Source organism: Molothrus aeneus, chromosome 29 (assembly GCF_037042795.1).
Source record: "Molothrus aeneus isolate 106 chromosome 29, BPBGC_Maene_1.0, whole genome shotgun sequence".
In the NCBI taxonomy this organism is placed as follows: Eukaryota; Metazoa; Chordata; class Aves; order Passeriformes; family Icteridae; genus Molothrus; species Molothrus aeneus.
Window position 1 is genome coordinate 2935081 of NC_089674.1, and position 20434 is coordinate 2955514.

The 20434-nt window shown below is 46.9% G+C and overlaps 1 protein-coding gene across 2 annotated transcripts in view; it reads right to left on the minus strand.

Annotated features, from left to right (window-relative positions):
• The window catches only part of UNC5D (unc-5 netrin receptor D), a 121515-nt gene that overhangs the window by 41371 nt on the left and 59710 nt on the right, over positions 1–20434 (minus strand). For both annotated transcript variants that reach the window (XM_066567468.1, XM_066567469.1), the window contains exon 5: positions 833–1013. In XM_066567468.1, the coding sequence (XP_066423565.1) occupies positions 833–1013 (181 nt within the window). The remainder of the gene's footprint in view (positions 1–832; positions 1014–20434) is intronic.

The window sequence follows — 20434 nt, forward strand, 5'->3', positions numbered from 1 at the left end:
TTCTGAAGATGCTAATTAGATGAGGGTGCTAATTATTGGGGGTCCCCTAGGAGCAGCGTGGTTTCTGAGGGAGAAGGGGGGAAGAGGGAGAGCCTAAGGAGAAAAGCTCCAAGAGGGAGTCTGGCGTCCCTCGCACAGCCTAACAGGGAGATTCAAAGCGGGTGCCGAATAAGCCTTGGGCCAAGGGGATTACAGATCCATGATTTTCAGGGGAGGATCATGGGCTTGGAAAAAACATTTTAGAGGGGTGAGACAGAGCATGCCATTTAACTAACATGTAACACCACAATCCACCCATTTCTGTTAGAAAGAAAAGATGAAAATAAATAAGAGCCAAGAAAGTGTTTGTGGTCTCCCCCTCACAGCTTAACAGGGAGATTCAAAGTGGGTGCAGAATAAGCCTTGGGCCAGTGAGATCCATGATATTCAGGGGAGGAACACAGGCTTGGAATAAACATTTTAGAGGGGTGAGCTAGAGCGTACCATTTAACTAAAATGCAAATTCACCCATTTTTTGTCAGAAAGAAAAGATGAAGACAAATAAGTGCCAAGAGATCGTCTGTGGTCTCCCCGGCACATTTTAACGGGGAGATTCAAAGTGGGCACAGAATAAGCCTTGGGCCAATGGGATTACAGATCCATGATACTTCAGGGGAGTACCACAAGCTTGGAATAAACATTTTTGAGGGGTGAGACAGAGCAAATGCCATTTAACTAACACGTAACCCCACAGCTGGGCGATCCCGCGTGTGCCGGGCTTGAATCAGCGCAGCAATAACAGCGCAAATCAAAGTGGGCACAGCCACCTCTGCCCCCCAGCCCTGTCACTGACCATAGACCACCACGGTGGCTGACAGGCTCCTCCTCTTGGCCACGATGTTGGCAGCCATGCAGGTGTAGTTGCCCGAGTCGGACAGGCGCGCCTGGCGGATGATGAGGTTGTGGTCGGCCCTGGTGTCGATGTTCTCGTCCAGGTTGGAGTCGATGGGCTCCTCGTTCTTCAGCCACTCCACCTGGCAGGGGGAGCACAGGAAAACATGGAGCAGGGCAAAGGCACCTCATGAGCTCGTTAATTGGGTGGGGAAATGCTTCCTTTGGCTGGTAACTTTTTCCTCAAGGAACATGGAATAAAATCTCAGCCAAGAGAGAACAGGAAACTCTCCCAATGATATTTTTACATATTGCTCCTGCTGCACCATGCACTGGATCTTCAAACACTTGGACAACTACCAGTTCTATAAAGCAGATAACAAGCATTATCAATCCCAATTTTTTTTTTTTTTGTGAAGAAACAGGAAGATGAAATTGCCTGACATGGCAAACAGAGGAAAAGTTGATTTTTTTCCTCAAGGAACATGGAATAAAATCTCAGCCAAGAGAGAATAGGTAACTCTCCCAATGATATTTTTACATATTGCTCCTGCTGCACCATGCACTGGATGTTCAAACACTTGGACAACTACCAGTTCTATCAAGCAGATAATAAGCATTATCAATTCACTTTTTTTTTGTGAAGAAACAGGAAGATGAAATTGCCTGACACGGCACACAGAGGAAGAGCCGAGTCATCATCACTGATTCCCAGCTGACACAAACACCCTGAGAACAGAGGCCATTAGTGTTTGCTGCCACGGTCCATAAACCCCCTGAAATGCTGTGTAGGATGTGCTCCAATCCATCTTCTCCAGTTCACCTCCCAACGTCTCTGAGCACGCCCAGGAATCGCCCGCGAGGCGCCTTTCCTCTCGAAACATTAACAGAAAATGGTTAAGGCATGGCAAGCTGCTGTCACAGGAGAGCAAAATTAAAAATAGAAATAAAATCAACGGATTCTATTAAAAGACCAAAGAGCAGGGGGCTGTTTTAACAGCTTTTCTAGATCTGGAGGAGCTCTGGCTGTGCCCTGCAGTCAAACTCCTTTCTCCACTCCATTCAGATGAATAACCTTGTTTAGCAACTTGTGGAAGGACTTGGAACTTTGTGGTAATGAGCTTATGGCTGTGGTAGCTGCAGGCATTCATTAGCACTCAGCTCTGCGCAGATGGGCTGCAATTTGTACATTTTCCAGTTCCTAAACAAATCTGCAAACGCTGACCATCAAAGCCAATTACGTTTGGTGCCAGGCAGCAGATTCCCCTCCACAGCAGCACTCCTGGCTTTGCTGGGACGGATCCAGCCCTGCACATCCCAGCCAAGGGCTGCAAGCTCACCTGGAAAAGGCTCCAGGTCTGGGGCACCTCATCCCACACGGCGGCTGTGGAGTTAAATCGTGATTTAACACATCTGTGCCAATGTGAGTTACCTGAGGGCGAGGTTCAGCACCACACGTTTCACACTGAAAATGGGGGAGGATCCAGCTCTGTGATCCCTCTGCCATCTCTCTGTCCTCTGGTATCCAGCCCTCCCTCCCAGCCAGGGAACGCTTCCCCTGTGCCTGCAGGAGCCTGGGCACAGCCTGGGAGCAGGGACCAAGCAGCTGCGCTAAATCCAGCCATGCCAAACCTGTCCCTGGACAATATCCCTGGGAGTGAGTTCCAGCCATGCCAAACCTGTCCCTGGACAATATCCCTGGGAGTGAGTTCCAGCCATGCCAAACCTTTTCCAGCCATGCCAAACCTTTCCCTGGACAAAATCCCTGGGAGTTCCAGCCATGCCAAACCTTTCCCTGGACAATATCCCTGGGAGGGAGTTCCACCCATGCCAAACCTGTCCCTGGACAAAATCCCTAGGAGTTCCAGCCATGCCAAAGCCTTCCCTGGACAATATCCCTGGGAGTGAGTTCCAGCCATGCCAAACCTTTCCCAGCCATGCCAAACCTCTCCCTGGACAAAATCCCTGGGAATGTGTTCCAGCCATGCCAAACTCTTCCCAGGATAAAATCTCTGGGAGTTCCAGCCATGCCAAACCTTTTCCAGCCAATACAAATCTCTCCCTGGGAGTGAGTTCCACCCATGCCAAACCTTTCCCTGGACAACATCCCCTGGATTTTGCTCCCTTTCCCTGTGGTCTAAAGACACAGAACAACCAACTAACCCACTGACTATTCAGTTCCCCTTCTGCAGTTAACCTTAACAGTAATTATCCGAGGGGGTTTCAGCGAAGAAATTAGGAATTCAATTTAAATTATGGAGCAGCCACACGAGCATAAATCAAGTGACAGGAGTTCGATGCTGAACACACTTTATGTGCAGTGAAATGGGCAGAGAAATGACAAACACAGCCAGCATTCCCCGAGTTCATTATTTCACAAGTGTGTTTGTAAATGTTGACTCTCCTCAGGCCAGGGGATTTCTGGGTGGTGAGAGGGGTTCAAGGGCCCCATTTCTGTCAGCCTCGCCCTTGGAGGGAGCACACGCTGGTCCTGCGTGCGCTGAGCCTGGGAATGTGGGGTTTGATGAGCAGAAAACATTAAAACATTTACATTAAACCGTGCATTTCAAAGAATGATGATGCCAGCAAAGGGAGAACATTAAGCAGACAGAACATAAACACCAAAGTGTTGGGACGTGAGATCAAACCCTGATTTGTCAGGGAGGATTGCACTGCCAGTGCTCCCCTCATCCCAGCCCCCCCTTCCCTGAGAAAATCAGGTTTATCCAAGGCCATCCCCTGCTCTGCCTCAGCAGATGGAGGCTTTCAAAGATGGAGAACCAAGGGATGGATTTATGGGATAAAAATACATTTAAAGGAGTCGTGATGACAAAAGATGTTTGTCACTGGCAGGGGATGTAACCTTTGGGAAACTTCAGCCCCCGCACAAACACTCACAAAGCAACCAGGGAAAATAAAAACAGCCAAGAACCTAAAACATCTCCACACTGGGATGAATGATGGGGTCTGGACTGCAGTGTCTGAAGAGCAACTCAAAACTCCTCAGAATTTCACTTTCCTCACCATGGAGGTCACAGAATTGCTTGTACCAGAATTAAAATACTTTTCCCTTTAAGAATTATTCTGATGATCTGGAACCAGACCTTGAACCTGCTATAAAATGCTGTAAGGTTGTAGAAAAAGATCTGGGTTTGTTTTTTTTTTTTTTTTTTTTCCCCTGAAATTCAGTCTGCTCAGAATTAACCCCCCGTCCCCAGTTTCCCAGGAGGGCTGAGCACATCAGGACCCGCAGCTCAGGGGCACCAGGGGTTAACCGGGCCCCTCCCTGGGTGGCAGCAGCCCAATTAGCATCATCATAAATTTGTCCCAGTTACAGAAAGCAATTACCACAGACCAGCTTATGGCATTATCAGAGTAAAATCAGCTCAACACCCCAGAGCCTGGGCAGATTATGGGAGTTAGGGAACTCTTCTCCCTGAAAAACAAAGCTTGTCCCAACTACGAGTCGCTCTGATGGGCAGTCAAACATCCCAAGACCTGGGACTGATTTTTTGGCTCTTTTTGGTGACCTTGTTTGAGATTCCAGCCAGATTGGACACAAGAGGCAGCTCCCAGCCCTTGTGGGCATGGTGATAATTCGGGAGGTCAGCAGACACTTTATCCTGGAGAAGAGGAGGCTCAGAGGTGCCCTTATTGCTCTCTACAGCTGCCTGAAGGGAGATTGGAGACAGGTGGGGGTCAGTCTCTGACAGAACCAGAGGGCACAGCCTCCAGCTATGGCAGGGAAGGTTCACAGAACCACAGAATCCCAGAATCACAGAATCCCAGAATCCCAGAATCCCAGAATCCCAGGATGATGAGGTTGGCAGAGACCTCTGAGATCATCCAGTCCAACCTGTGCCCTCACACCTCACCCAGACTATAGCACCCAGTGCCATGTCCAGGCTTTTTTTAAACACATCCAGAGATGGTGATTCCACCACCTCCCTGGGAAGAGCATTCCAGTGCTTTATTATTCTTTTGGTGAACAATTTCTTCCTAATATCCAACCTGTACCTTCCCTGAGGTAGCTTGAGCCTGTGTCCTCTGGTTCTGTCAGTGCTGCCCAGTGGAAGAGACCAATAGGTTGGATATTAGGAAGAAATTTTTCACCAAAAGAATAATAGAGCACTGGAATGCTCTTCCCAGGGAGGTGGTGGAATCACCATCTCTGGATGTGTTTAAAAAAGCCTGGACATGGCACTGGGTGCTATAGTCTGGGTGAGGTGTGAGGGCACAGGTTGGACTGGATGATCTCAGAGGTCTCTGCCAACCTCATCATCCTGGGATTCTGGGATTCTGTGATTCTGGGATTCTGGGATTCTGGGATTCTGTGACAAAGGGCCTCCTGTCCCTGCTTTGGGATTTTCCTCCCTTTAAACACAGGCTGCCCTTTAAACACAGCCTCTGCCTTCCCCATGGCCAGTCCCAGACACATCCACACCCCAGAGAAGGCAGTGACAGTGCCAGCTCCTCCTCAGGGGACAACCAAAGGCCTCCTGACCCCAGGGAAAAGCTCAGGGTTCGAGATGGGGAAGGTGACTCAGGACAGCACAAAGGGCTCCTGTTCCAGTCCATGGGGATGTTTTCCTCTCTCTCTCAGGTAGAAAAGCAGCAAAAACCTCCTCAATTTCCTCTAACATGGAGCTCCTGCTCCTGAAAATTCAGGCTGGAGGAATATTCCTCCCTGTTTCAGCTGGAATTAGGATGGGGATGGGCAGGGCAGGTCCCCCCTTGTCACACTTTCATCTTCATTTCCACCCTGAGGCTCAAACCAGGAGGGGAAGCCTCCACCGGCATGAGTCCCTGAGAGGTTTAACACAAACTCAGGGGCTGCACACACTCCTCCCTGCCTTTATTATTGTGATTTTATCAACTCCATCACAAGCCATTAATCCTGCGCCAGAACCCCTCAGAACAGCCTGAGCAGGTCAGCTGTACCTGCTGCATTCTGTTTAAATTAATCCACTGAGGGAACTCTGCTCTTGAATCATTTAATCGCAGCTCTGTCACACCAGGCTGGTAAGCATATTTTTCCTTCATTAGGTTGAATATATAATCTCATTACAGGGATCTGACACGCTGACTAACCCATAAATCAGCTGGAGGAGGCTCTGCTCCGAGGGGATGCACTTGGTGGTGGCCACAGGGATCAGCTGAGACCTCCAGGGCTGCCCGTGCCCATTTTTGGGGGGTTTCTCCCACTGCAGGGCAGGCAGGGATGTTGGGGAAGATGGAACAGGAAAGCCTCATAAATGTGATTGCCTGGCAAAAGATTTGAGAATATGGAAACTGTAAGCGAGATTGAAATGAAAGCAGCTTTGAGATCCCTCAGTTACTGAACAACTGGAAAACAATGGTGTGGCCGGCTGAAGGTGATCCCCTTTTGATGGAACAACACCCTCTGCTTGCAGACAGCTCCAAGGGTCAGAGCAGACCCTGCCAGCTTGGCAGAAGGGGCCCAAAGAGGAGTTTGTAGGGTTTAAAATGTAACACAGGATGGGAATGTAATGATTCTATAGGCTGTATGGAAATGCTATAGGATTTGTATCTTGTACTGGATTGGTTAGTGAGAATCAGAATATTCAACACAGAAGAAGATTTATGGTATTGGAACGGGAACCTCGCTCTCTTACCCCTTTTACTCTCTCACCCTCTCATCCTCTCTCCCCCTCTCTTCTCTCAGGCCTGCTCTGAGCTGTGCCTGGCAGCTCCCAGCAGGGCCCTGCCCTTGGCCCTTTGCAATAAACCCCAAGTTCCCCACCTGGCTGCAGAGATCTCTGCTCTCCATCCATCCCCACCATCCTGCCCCCCCGTCAATCCTACACAAGGAGCGTTTGCTGCCCACATCTCCCCCAGCAAGGGGAGAAATCCTCATCTGAGCTCCTCCTCAGAGCTCTGAAAATTTGCCTCTTGTTTCAATTATGCCTGTCTCTGTCGGTTTGGTTTTTTTTTGTTGTTTTTTTTTTTGGTTTTTTTTTGTTTTTTTTGTTTTTTTTTGTTTGTTTTTTTTTGTTTAATCTTGTTCTCAATTTCTCACAAAAATGGCAAATCTGCTTTTAATTTGAAGGTCTGGTTCTGTAAGGTGGGGAGCTGACCCTGAGCAGTGCTCCAGACTTGCACTGAGGCTTTTGCTACTCCTCAAGTCCGAAGCCTTCGAGCCTTACATGAAAAGCTTAAAATGTTAGCAGGTGTTTGTTAGGAAAATGAATCCACAAACACCAGAGGTTTGTGTCCAAAAAGGAGACAGAGGAGTCCTTTCTGGATTTATTCCAATACAGGCAGAGGCCATGGGGCATCCCCTGGGGTCTCTCAGATTTTTGGAGGATGCAGCCTCCCTTTTTATCCCAATTTCCCAGCCACATTTCCCTTCTCTCTTTCCTTTCTCATTTTCCCTTCTCTTTCCTTTCTGAGGTACTTGAGAGGTTCAGACTTCCCTGAACACCTGATCCCAAAGATTCCCCTCTAATGTGTAACCCTCCCTTTTCATTTTTAATTCTTATGGAATTTAGGGGGGTTTCCCACATTGTTTCTTTCATCTTTCAATATCTAATTTCATTTATCATCAACCCTAAAGTTTATTTGTAAAAGCAAATCTCTTTTTCCATTCATCAATCAGTGGAATCCTTCCCAGTGTTTCTTTTCTCTCCCAGTGCTGGTTTTATCTCCCAGCAGACCCACAGCTTGTTTGGAAACACAAATCCCCCATTCCTCTCATGCTGAAACACGAAATGAGTCAGGGCTCATCCTCCGAAATCCCAACCAAAGACCCATAGGAGGGAACGCAGGCCAGCATGGGAGGGGGTGAGTCAAAACTCAATTAAAATCAGGTTTGGGATGGGTGTAGAGGGAGAGGTGACAGCCTGGACGTGTGCATCAATTTATAGTGGTAGAGGTGGGCAAGGAGCTGACTCAGCCAGGCTATTTTGGATCCCTGGGATAAGGAGCCATTGCTAAAAATGCCACTGCTAATGGTACCTTGTCTGCTTGGTGAAGGCATCATCAGATCCCAGATAAGTTTATCTTTATTCCTATTTTTGACACATCTACCATTAACTGGAGCGCTGTTTTTTATCTCCATGCACAAATGATGAACAAATCAGCACTAATGAGCCCAAAGGTCATTAGGGGTGGGAGATTCCCAGTGGGACAGAGCACACACAGGGCCTGGCTTCAGTTATGGGATGGTGAGCGGAGATAAAGGATCCTGTGCGGTGCAAATCCCTGTCCCTGTGGCAGTGTTCAGGACACAGAATCACAGAATGATTCTATGCAGGTGCTTTTATTGAAGAGCTCTGGGTGTCAGGGGGGCACAGACCCAAATCTGACTCCAACATGGGTTTGGGATGAACATGTTTTATATTCTATCGTTATATAACTTACATATCAATTATTAAACTTACATTGTTCTATTGTATACATTGATTTCATCTGAGCATGGATTTCTTGTGATCCCCCTCAAACCTCTAACACAGTTTCTCATGATTCTTATGTCTAAACAATGATTACATCTGAGAGGAATGGGGGATTTGTGTTTCCAAACAAGCTGTGGGGCTGCTGGGAGATAAAACCAGCACTGGGAGAGAAAAGAAACACTGGGAAGGATTCCACTGATTGGTGAATGGAAAAAGAGATTTGCTTTTACAAATAAACTTTAGGTTTGCTGAGAAATGAAATTAGATATTGAAAGATGAAAGAAACAATGTGGGAAACCCCCTAAATTCAGTAAGAATTAAAAATGAAAAGGGAGGGTTACACATTAGAGGGGAATCTTTGGGATCAGGTGTTCAGGGAAGTCTGAACCTCTCAGGTACCTCAGAAATGGGGAAAGAGAGAAGGGAAATGTGGCTGGAAATTGGGATAAAAAGGGAGGCTGCATCCTCCAAAAATCTGAGAGACCCCAGGGGATGCCCCATGGCCTCTGCCTTGATTGGAATAAAGCCAAAGGACTCCTCTGTCTCCTTTTTGGACATGAACCTCTGGAGTTTGTGGATTCATTTTCCTAACACATCTAATTACTAAATAATCTTCACATCTAACAATCATATAATTCCTCATATTCTGACTACACAGGTGCAGTTTCCCCTGATCCAGCAAACACAAGGCCCAACATTTCCCAGGGTTTTCCAAGCCTAACTTCCTTTCTAACTCCCCGAATTTTCTATGACTTTCAAATCTTTTGCTGTCACCCACAGAGCTCAGCAGTGCAGCTGAGCCTCAACCTTTGTTTTGCTAAATGGCTCCGAATTGAAGGAGACAGAGAAACCCAGGGATCTCCTTTGAAACTGGTTCTCAGTGATATTTGGGCAGTAATTAAAGTGCTGCTGACACTGAAAAGCTCTCTTTAGATAAGGCTGTCGGTGATGATGTTTGCAGGTTCTGCCTGTCCTGATAGGCAGGATCACATTTATTTAGGAAATGCTTGGAGATAAGGAAAACATCACAGGAAGCTTTCAGTAATTGAAACCAAAGCCTTTAGAGGCTGTAATTTCACCGTTCCCCTGAGTTCTGGGGGATCAGCACTACCTGACAATGTTCCTTTTTGTTAGCAGCCTTCAGATGGGATAAATCCAAGAAGGTAACTGTGAGATCTTGTGGGAACTCAGGACATTGCTCTGGCTGCCCTGGAGGACTCGAGACCCTGCCCAGGGGGCTCAGAGACCTTGGCACAGAACACAAGACCCCTGTGCCTTTGATTTAGCCCTTGGAAAAAAAAAATTACAAACCTTTATATGAAGGATTACAAGCCACGACAGTTTAAGTAGAATGATAGTGAATTTATCACAGGGTGAAAAATAGATTTTGGGGGTTTTAGAATGGGGGTTCAGGGGACAAGATGGAGGAATCTGGGTGTGTCCAGCCTTTCTCCTTCTTCTTCTTGGCCTCCATCTTCTGCTGTGATGGTGGCACTTTGGGATTGGTTTAGAGTAGAAGCTCCCTGTCTAACACAGGTGATGGGTATTGGGAAGGAATTGTAAACATTGTACAGGTAGTTTTTAGTATAAAGACATAACCCTGCCCTGGGGCAGGCAGAGTGCCTGGAACTGTCCTGCTGGATGGACCTCGGCAGGGCAGGAGAAAAGTTTTTATAGATAAGATACAATAAACAACCTTGAGACGGAGAAATGAAGAGTTCTGACTCCTTCTTCAACTGCCAGGCTGGGAAAAGAGACTTTGGAACCTTTCTTGGGTTCACTCTGACCAACAGAGATCCCGACAGCATAGAACCCAAGACCCCTGTGCCTTTGATTTAGCCCTTGGAAAAACAATTACCAACCTTTATATGAAGGATTACAAGCCACGACAGTTTAAGTAGAATGATAGTGAATTTATCATGGGGTGAAAAAGTAGATTTTGGGGTTTTTGGTATGGGGGTTCAGGGGACAAGATGGAGGAATCTGAGCGTGTCCAGCCTTTCTCCTTCTTCTTCTTGGCCTCCATCTTCTGCTGGGATGTTGGCACTTTGGGATTGGTTTAGAGTAGAAGCTCACTGTCTAACACAGGTGATAGACAGTGTATTGGGAAGTTATGGTAAATATTGTACACGTAGTTTTTAGTATAAAAAGATAACACTGCCCTGGGGCAGGCAGAGTGTCTCTGATTGTCCTGCTGAACGCAACCTCAGCAGGGCAGGAGAAAGAATTTTATAGATAAGATACAATAAACAACCTTGAAAAGAAAAACTGAAGAGTTCTGACTCCTTCTTCAACTGCCAGGCTGGGAAAAGAGAATTTAACACATCTCGGGGTCACTGTGAGCAGCAGAGGTCCCGAGAAGATCTTACAGGAGTCACAGAACAACCAGGGTTGGGAGGGACCTGAGAGATCACTGAACACCTTTAGATTCGTTAAAGAATCACATTTTTGTGCACGTTGGGAACAGTGTTTAACCTCAAATCCTACAGAAATGCAATTGTTAGCCAACAAACGTGTGACACCTGCCGTGTCACTGAGTGCTAAATGCAACAGGCACCAGATTTCCCACTTCTGCTTTCTCTTTTAATGCTGTTTACAATTAAAAGAGGTGTTGATCTCTGTGCCCAGAGGCAGAACATTCCCCTAACCGTGAAAGCATTTCAGTGTCACCACTGGTGGAGCCTCCATCGCTGCGAACTTCCCAAATCCCTGCAGGACTCGCTCACACGATCATCCCCATGATTACAAACGCCACAATAAAGTCTCACAACTTCTCCTTTCATGTTCAAGCATTCAAAATTAAAACCATTTCTGCCAACAGGGCCAGAGAAAACAGACAGGGCTGCAAAGCAGCACATCAAACCCAGAGAGGCCCCAGAGCACATGTCTGTATAAAAAGGAATTATCTATTCAGGGGAACTACAAAGTTATCTCCCTTCTTTTTTCTTTTCAGTTTAGCAATCTAATTCAGAAGTGCTTTGCTCCAGCATTTCTATTTCATGACCTCGCTACCTCCTGGCGGTATTGATTTATTCACAAATCTCAGAAGGAAAACAAACTTTTTTTTTTTTTTTTTTTTTTTTTCTGCCAGAAGAAAACCCCGTGCACAGCTCCCCTGCCTGCCTGAGAGGCAGCACAAGGGCTGTGCCCAATAAAGGGGAGTTGTGCAGGGACTGAGGAGCCCCCAAGGGCTGCAAAATGCACAAAATCAACAGGAGGGGCACCGGGAGATGCTGCTGAGGGCTGGGCGTGCCACTGACTGGGGAAACTGGGGCAGGGACAGAGGGGACAAATGGGGGTGGCACAGATTGAACACATACAGGAGGACAGGGAAGGGCCCAGCGGGGCCTTGGGGTGGCACAAATTGAACACATCCAGGATGGAGAAGGGCCCAGAGTGCCCAGCAGGGCCTTGGGGTGGCACAGATTGAACACACCCAGGAGGACAGGGAAGGGCCCAGCAGGACCTTGGGGTGGCACAGATTGAACACACCCAGGACAGGGAAGGGCCCAGCGGGGCCTTGGGGTGGCACAGATTGAACACACCCAGGATGGAGAAGGGCCCAGAGTGCCCAGCGGGGCCTTGGGGTGGCACAGATTGAACACACCCAGGATGGAGAAGGGCCCAGAGTGCCCAGCAGGGCCTTGGGGTGGCACAGATTGAACACACCCAGGAGGACAGGGAAGGGCCCAGCAGGGCCTTGGGGTGGCACAGATTGAACACATCCAGGAGGACAGGGAAGGGCCCAGCAGGGCCTTGGGGTGGCACAGATTGAACACACCCAGGACAGGGAAGGGCCCAGCGGGGCCTTGGGGTGGCACAGATTGAACACACCCAGGATGGAGAAGGGCCCAGAGTGCCCAGCAGGGCCTTGGGGTGGCACAGATTGAACACACCCAGGACAGGGAAGGGCCCAGCAGGGCCTTGGGGTGGCACAGATTGAACACACCCAGGACAGGGAAGGGCCCAGCAGGGCCTTGGGGTGGCACTGGAGCAAAGCCAGGCGTGGGAGGGGAAGGGCTGGAGCAGCTCCAGGCTGGAGGAGCAGCGCTGGTTTTGTGCTGTCCACAAGAAACACCTCAAACAAACCAAGTCTAACTGAGGCCACGTTTTATAGAATAAAGAGGGGATTTTATCATTATAAAATCAGTCCGGACCAGCATGTTCTGTACAAGCCATGACAGCTCTCAACCCTGGGGAGTCCTGACCACTCCTGGAGCTCAAACCACCCCAAATTCCCCAGGAGAAATCCTGATACCCTCACATTTTCTGGAAAAATCCTCCTTGCCAAGGATTCTTCTCCTGGGAAGCTGAGAAGCCTCAGAGAAAAAGGAAAACAATAATTCTCTGATTTGCTTCTCTTGTGTTTTGCTGCTTTGGAATGTGGTTGGAGATTGTTTATCAACAGGTGATTGTTTCATTGGTTTAGTGTGAATTGTTTTTACTTAAAGACCAATCACTGTCCAGCTGTGTTGGGACTCTGGAAAGAGTCACGAGTTTTCATTATTATCTTATTAGCCTTCTGTCTGTATCCTTTCTCAGTTTTTTAGTATAGTTTATTATATCATCCTTTAATATAATATAGATCATAAAATAATAAATCAGCCTTCTAAGAGCATGGAGTCAGATTCATCATTCCTCCCTTTGATGGGGGTCTCAGAAAACAAAATCCACACAAATCCCACAACAGGAACACCTGGAGCAGCAGGTGAGGAAGGGCAAAGTGGGGCTGAAGGTGTAACAGCGCACAAAATAAATGGAATTTGGAAATGGAACTGGTTTTGTGCTGTCCACAACAAACACCTCAAACAAAACAGTTCTAAGTGAGGCCAAGTTTTATGGGATAAAGAGGCTGACACATCATTAAGCACCTTGGCTATAAAATCAGTCCAGACCAGAATGTCCTGTACAGGCCATGACGGCTCTCAATCTTTGCTGAATGGAAAACTATAAAAGTTATTAATTTGCTCTTAAAAGCAGCTACAAAATTACAAATTTGCTCTTAAAAGCTCAATCTAAATATCAGATCAATCACAAATGAGACACTGTAGGTAGCCAGGCTGGGTCCTGAGAGTGAAATATCTCCGGTGAGAAATGAATCACATTTCTTGTGCTTGTAACCAATATCCCTTAAAAGCAAAGCAAATAGCAAATATTGCTACTGCAGGCCCATAAGCACCTGGCCAAATGCAGCTGTTTGCACTGAGCAATCCCACCCTGCTCTGTGGATTCACTAAGGCTGGAACTCTCAGCCTGCTTTGCTGGGCTGTTTTACTGCAGCCCCATTAGCCTGCCTGTTTTAGTGAAAAATGTGTATTTTTATGATTGGTTTTTCACAAATGTTCAAATGAATGTTTTATGTGTTGCGTTAGAAAGTGATGCTGTATTAATTCTCTTAAGTAGTGTGTTAAACGTAGTTTTAGGTTATAACAAAATGTTAATATCTTACTGTTCCTGTTAGTATCTTACAGGAGTAGAATAGAATAGAATAGAATAGAATAGAATAGAATAGAATAGAATAGAAAAACAGTATAATAATAATAATAATAATAGAAAAATAGAATAGTTAAAATAGAAGAGTATCTTACTATGCCATGTAAGATACTTTTTTAAAGAAAGGACTTGCAGCAACATAGCAGCCACAGGACACCTGAATCTTTCAGAGATAAAGAATTCATTGCTCCATTATCAGAAGAAATGAACTTCCTGCCTCGCTCAGGCTTAGGATTCAGAGGAAGCAGCTGACACTGCCCAGACAGAATCCTGTGTTTGAATGGAATTTATGCATCATGGATGGGGTGTATGAATATGCAACAGGCTGTTGCTTTTAAGGGTTAATCCTCTGTTAACGTGGGTCCTTTTTTGGGCTTATTTTGCCCAGAAAAAGGTACCTGAACTATCCCTTACTCCTTGTTTCTATTGCCTCATATTGTCCTAATTCAAATTGTCCAAATTATTATTACTCTAGTTATATTACTTTTATTTTATATACTCTAAATATATCATTTTTATAACCATTTTATTACTATTAAACTTTTAAAATTTCAAAAACAAGCGATTGGCGTTTTTCACAGTGTGCCAGCCCCATAAATACACAAACCTCTGTAAAACAGGCCCTCACTGCTTGTGGAGTCCTCACAGCTTTTGAATTTTATGTGGGTTTCGTGTTGTGCTGATGTGCTGGCAGTGGAATGCGTGCTGCCCAGAAGAGAAATGATTTTACATTTCCATTAAAAGCCCTGGCTGTAAATAAACCCGTGGAACTCAGGCAGATATTCCTGGGAACATCTACAGCACTCCATTAAAATGTCAGAATCTGTGTTAAACATTTGAAAAAGCAGCGGTGGATTCAACACATTTAAATCTTAAATATATGCATATATTATGTGATAAAGATATTTTAGAGTATTTCACAAACCTCTGCAGAGCACTCAACAGTAATAGTGCAGTAACAGTAAACTATCAGCAATCGTTTAGCACAACAGCTGCCCTTTTATTGCGAAAGAAACCCAAACCCAAAACAAAAACAAGGCAAACAAAAAGAACCCGAAACTCCCGAGAGCTCCACCACAAGCAGAGCAGACAGGAGGCGTGGGGAGAGCTGTGAGTTCCTGCTAATGCTCGAATTTCAGCTTTGGTCTGAGCGCTCATTCACAAGAAAGGGATTCAGGGTGAATTTTAACGCTCAGGTTTGCACCTCGTGCCTCACTATGGGCTTGGCTGCTGCTGCATCCCGGGTTTTCCAGGTGGGAATGGGCTCCCCCAGCTCCCTCTGCTGCTGCTCCTTCTCCATCCCAAATTTTCCAGGTGGGAATGGGCTCCCCCAGCTCCCTCTGCTGCTGCTCCGTCTCTATCCCAAGGTTTCCAGGTGGGAATTGGCTCCTGCTGCTCCCTCTCCATCCCAAATTTTCCAGGTGGAAATTGGCTCCCCCAGCTCCTGCTCCCCTCTCCATCCCAAATTTTCCAGGTGGGAATTGGCTCCCCCAGTTCCTGCTCCTCTCTCCATCCCAAATTTTCCAGGTGGGAATGGGCTCCCCCCGCTCCCCCAGCTGCTGCTCCCCTCTCCATACCAAGTTTTCCAGGTGGGAATTGGCTCCCCCAGCTCCTGGTCCCCTCTCCATCCCAAGGTTTCCAGGTGGGAATTGGCTGCCCCTCCTGCTCCTCCCCTCTCCATTCCCAAGGTTTCCAGGTGGGAATTGGCTCCCCCAGCTCCTCCCTGCAGGTCCAAAGGCCCTCAGCATCATTCAATGAAGATAGGCAGAGTCCAGCAAGCTAAAGGCTGGGTTTGGGTTTATTCATTTGAAATCCTGAGGTTTGTAATCATTTCTCTCTATTATCAGGGTTATTTGGCAGTGTAAAACCAGGGCAGGGGCATTCCTGAGGGACAGGTGACAGAATTTATGAACCCCCCTGGGGCAGCTTTAGCCCCATTTCACAGCACCCTCAGTCTCACCCCTGCAGATTTCAGATTTCCCCTTTCCCCATCAAGCCTGATGTTTCAGGTGTCCCCTTTCCCCATCACACCTGAGGTTTCAGATTTCCCCTTTCCCCATCACACCTGCACATTTTAGATTTCCCCTTTCCTTATCACACCTGCACATTTCAGGTTTCCAATTTCCCCTTTCCCCATCACCCCTGCACATTTCAGGTGTTCCCTTTCCATATTCACCCCTGCAGATCTGAGATTTCCCCTTTCCCCATCACACCTGCACATTTCAGATTTCCAATTTCCCCTTTCCCCGTCACCCCTGCAGATTTGAGATTTCCCCTTTCCCCATCACCCCTGCACATTTCAGGTGTTCCCTTTCCATATTCACAGCTGCAGATTTCAGATTTCCAATTTCCCCTTTCCCCATCACCCCTGCACATTTCAGGTGTCCCCTTTCCCCATCACACCCAGGCCTCAAGGAGGTGACATCCACTCCTGGACCTTCACTCCAGTGCAGGGAATGGCAGCTCCCTGTCCACTCGAGGGAACATTTAAAAACCTGATTTTCAAGCCCACTGAATGAAACAGGAACAAGCCCTGACAGCTGAGAAATCTGAGTCCCATTTTTCAGCGATGGAGGAGGCAGCAGTGCCACTCCCCAGCACCTCACCACACCTGCCTGAAGGATTACCAGCTACCTAAACACTTCCTTTTGTGCTGCTGTACCCGACAGAATTAATATTTTACACTCTGAGGCACAATAAGGCCGAACACACAGCTCAGAGATTATCCCAAACTTCATTAAATGGGTGTTGACCAAGGATTTTCCAGGTTGCAGCTCAGCCCTGCTCTGACAGCAGCCCCAGGGCTGGGGGGAAGCAGGAGCTGGAAGGAATTACCAGCCAGGAGGGTGGAATTCATTGTGTTTGCCACTGCTGCAGGACCTGCCAGTCACCCTGATTCCTCCTGAGCTGCTCGGGGTGACAGAGCAGAGCTGCCCCTGCTCCTCACTCCGGGGAAATGCTCCTGTCACTGACTCCAGCTCAGCCCAGGAGAGCAAACCCCTCTGGCAGTGTGGGACGTGCTGGGTCTTTAGGAAAAAGGAGGAAATGATGGGTGTGAGTTTGTTTTTAGAAGGTATATATCTCTTTCCCTGAGATATAATTATTATATTATCATCATCATCATCATCATCATCATCATCATCCTAAATATCTCCCTGAGGGTCCCATCCAAAGCCAGGGACAAAATTCCTGCACACAGTTCCTCATTCTCTCCCCCTGGGGGCTGCTGAGGGACTGGGACAGAATTCCTGCACACAATCCCTAAATATCTCCCTATTATTATTATTATTATTATTATTATTATTATTATTATTATTATTATTATTATTATTATTATTATTATTATTCTAAATATCTCCCTGAGGGTCCCTCAGGAGCATATCCTGAGCCAAGGATACAATTCCTGCACACAATTCCTCAGTATCTCCATGCAGAGGGGCTGCTGGGGGACTGGGACACAATTTCTGCACACAATTCCGAAATATCTCCCTGAGATGATGATGATGATGATGATGATGATTAATAATAATAATAACAATAACAACAACAACAACAACAACAACACCTCCCTGAGGGTCCCTCAGGAGCACACCTTGAGCCAAAGGACACAATTCCCACTCACAATTCCTGCTCACAATTCCTGCTCACAATTCCCGCTCACAATTCCTTCACACAATTCCTGCTCACAATTCCTGCACACAATTCCCACTCACAATTCCTGCTCACAATTCCTGCTCACAATTCCCGCTCACAATTCCTTCACACAATTCCCTCTCCCAATTCCTGCTCCCAATTCCTGCTCACAATTCCTGCACATAATTCCCACTCACAATTCCCGCTCACAATTCCTGCACACAATTCCTGCTCACAATCCTGCTCACAATTCCTTCACACAATTCCCGCTCACAATTCCTGCTCCCAATTCCTGCTCACAATTCCCGCTCACAATCCCCGCTCCCAATTCCCTCTCCCAATTCCCTCTCCCAATTCCCCAGTCTCTCCCTGCAGAGGCTGCTGAGGGCCCAGAGCTGTCTCCTGCCCAGGCCAGCTCCCATCAATGGTGAATAAAAGGCTCTGGTCCCACTGAGCCCGTGCCAGCAGAGACTCTCCAGAGCTGAATCAACATTTGCCTCAGCGGGGGATTTTCAGCTGCTCTATTTAAATGCTGAATTTTCTTTTTCATTTCGATGCTTAACTCATAAAAACTGAATTTATTTGGGTTGGGTGCCGATGGCTGCAAGCACAGCTGCTCACCAGCTCTCTCTGCTTGCTATGTAAATGCATGAGAAGAGGATTTAAAAGCCTTTTCCAACCTGCCCAGCGCTGGGATTTGGGTTTTCTTCCTCTCTTCCTGCTGTGCTGGTGCACCCAGGGTGCCCCAAAGCCCAGCACCCTCCCAAAGCAGAGCTGTGGAAAAGGTCTCATTCCCTGCTTATAGAGAACTCTCCACTTGGAATATCCAAACTCTGACAGCATTCCTGAAGCTCTGGACCTGGAATAACCAAATTCTAACAGCATTCCTGACGTTCTGCAATTGGAATAATCAAATTCTAACAGCATTCCTGAAGTTCTGCAATTGGAATAATCAAACTCCAACAGCATTTCTGAAGTTCTGGACCTGCAATAAACAAACTCTGCAGCGTTCTTGAAATTCTGCAATTAGAATAACCAAACTCTGACTGCATTCCTGACGTTCTGCAATTGGAATAATCAAATTCTAACAGCATTCCTGAAGTTCTGCAATTGGAAAAATCAAACTCCAACAGCATTCCTGAAGCTCTACCCTTGGAATAACCAAATTCTAGCGGCATTCATGAAGTTCTGCAAATGGAATAATCAAACTCCAAAGCATTCCTGAAGCTCTGGACCTGCAATAACCAAAGTCTGAGAGTGTTCCTGAAGTTGTGCACCTGGAATAACCAAACTCCAGCAGCATTCCTGAAGCTCTGCAATTGGAATAAGCAAACTCTGACAGCATTTCTCAAGTTGTGCACTTGGAATAACCAAACTGACACCTTTCCTGAAGGTCTGTACCTGGAATAACCAAACTTTGACAATGTTCCTAAGTTCCGCACTTGGAATAACCAAACTGACACCATTCCTAAAGCTCTGGACCTGGAATAACCAAACTTTGACAACGTTCCTAAGTTCTGCACTTGGAATAACCAAACTGACACCATTCCTGAAGGTCTGGACCTGGAATAACCAAACTTTGACAACGTTCCTAAGTTCTGCACTTGGAATAATCAAATTGACAGCATTTTTGAAGCTCTGCAATTAGAATAACCAAACTCTGGCAGCATTCCTGAAGCTCTGGACCTGGTAAAACCAAACCCTGCCCCAGAGAGGGGCTCTGGCAGGAGCAGGGGTGGGCTGGAGCCTCCTTCCCCCTCATTTCCAGTTCTCTTGGGTTTCACAAGCACCGACAATGCCCCACTCTGCCTCTCATGAAACACCAGACGAGCTCCTTTGTCCCAGTTCTTTCCAGCCTTATGTTTCCATCCAGGGCTGCATCCAAGCTCTAATGAAATCAATTCCTGGATCAGAACCAGGGATTCTCTGCCAGCACGGGGGTTTGAAACCCTCGGCACCGCTCAGCACCCGCGGAACAAATGAAATAAATCTGGGGATTTTTGAGGAAACCTTTGTGGCTCAGGCATTGCCCGGCCTGTGTTAATCTGTGCTTTAACTCAGAAATAAAGCTGAGTTTATCCCCCCAGCCCAGAGCCAGGCCTGCTCTAACGGGTTTAACCCACTTTCTAAAGACACTGAATTATTTCCAGCAGACTCTTTACCTCGATGAGCCCAGAATTAGCCTGAGCCTTTATGGGACATTTTATTGGCCAAAGCAAATCTGACCTGGTGAGATTTACCAGCTTTATTAGCAGCAATAACAATTTTACTGTCAACAGCAGTAAATCAGGGTTCATTGGGAACTCTACCACTTTTATCTGGAGCAAGCAATTAAAATGTCAGGTTTTCATTGGACATAATTCCTACCTTCCACAAAAGACAGGCTCCCTGTTTAAGTGGGGAATGTAAAGCTGCCAGTTCAAAGAAATCTAAAATTCTCAGTAAAATTCAATCAGACCGAGGGTGTTTGGGGAGCCACACCTGTGGAGGTTTATTTTGTCTCCAAAGCAGATCCATTTTCCAGAGCACACATTCAGCAATTCCCTGCAATGCACCATCCATTTTCCTGGTAACGAGTGAAAATACCAGAGAGCTGAGGAGAAGGTGGGAGCAGAGATTGCACTGGCACAGCGAAACCTGCACACAAACCCAGCCACTCACTGAGCCCATCTCTGCCTCATTTTCCTCTCCTGGAGCACTTCTGCCTCACTGCTGGTGCCTCTGCATTTCTCCTCTTTATTTCCAGGGACATCTGCTGCAATCCCTTCTCATTAACTAAAAGCACACATTTCTCTGGGGTTCATTTTCCTTTCCTTCCTTCATTACCAACCCCAGCCACGCTGGGGAAAAGGGGCAAAACCAACTCCTGGGTGATCCAGCAGCTCTCATTCCCCAGAAGGTGCTGCAGAGAACTGCAGGGTGCAATTAAAAATTCAACATTTCCTTGGCTTTTAAAGCCCCTGCAGCAGATTTTTAAACAGGACCCACCCCAAACCTCTCCCTCCAAGAGCAGCCTGGTTATT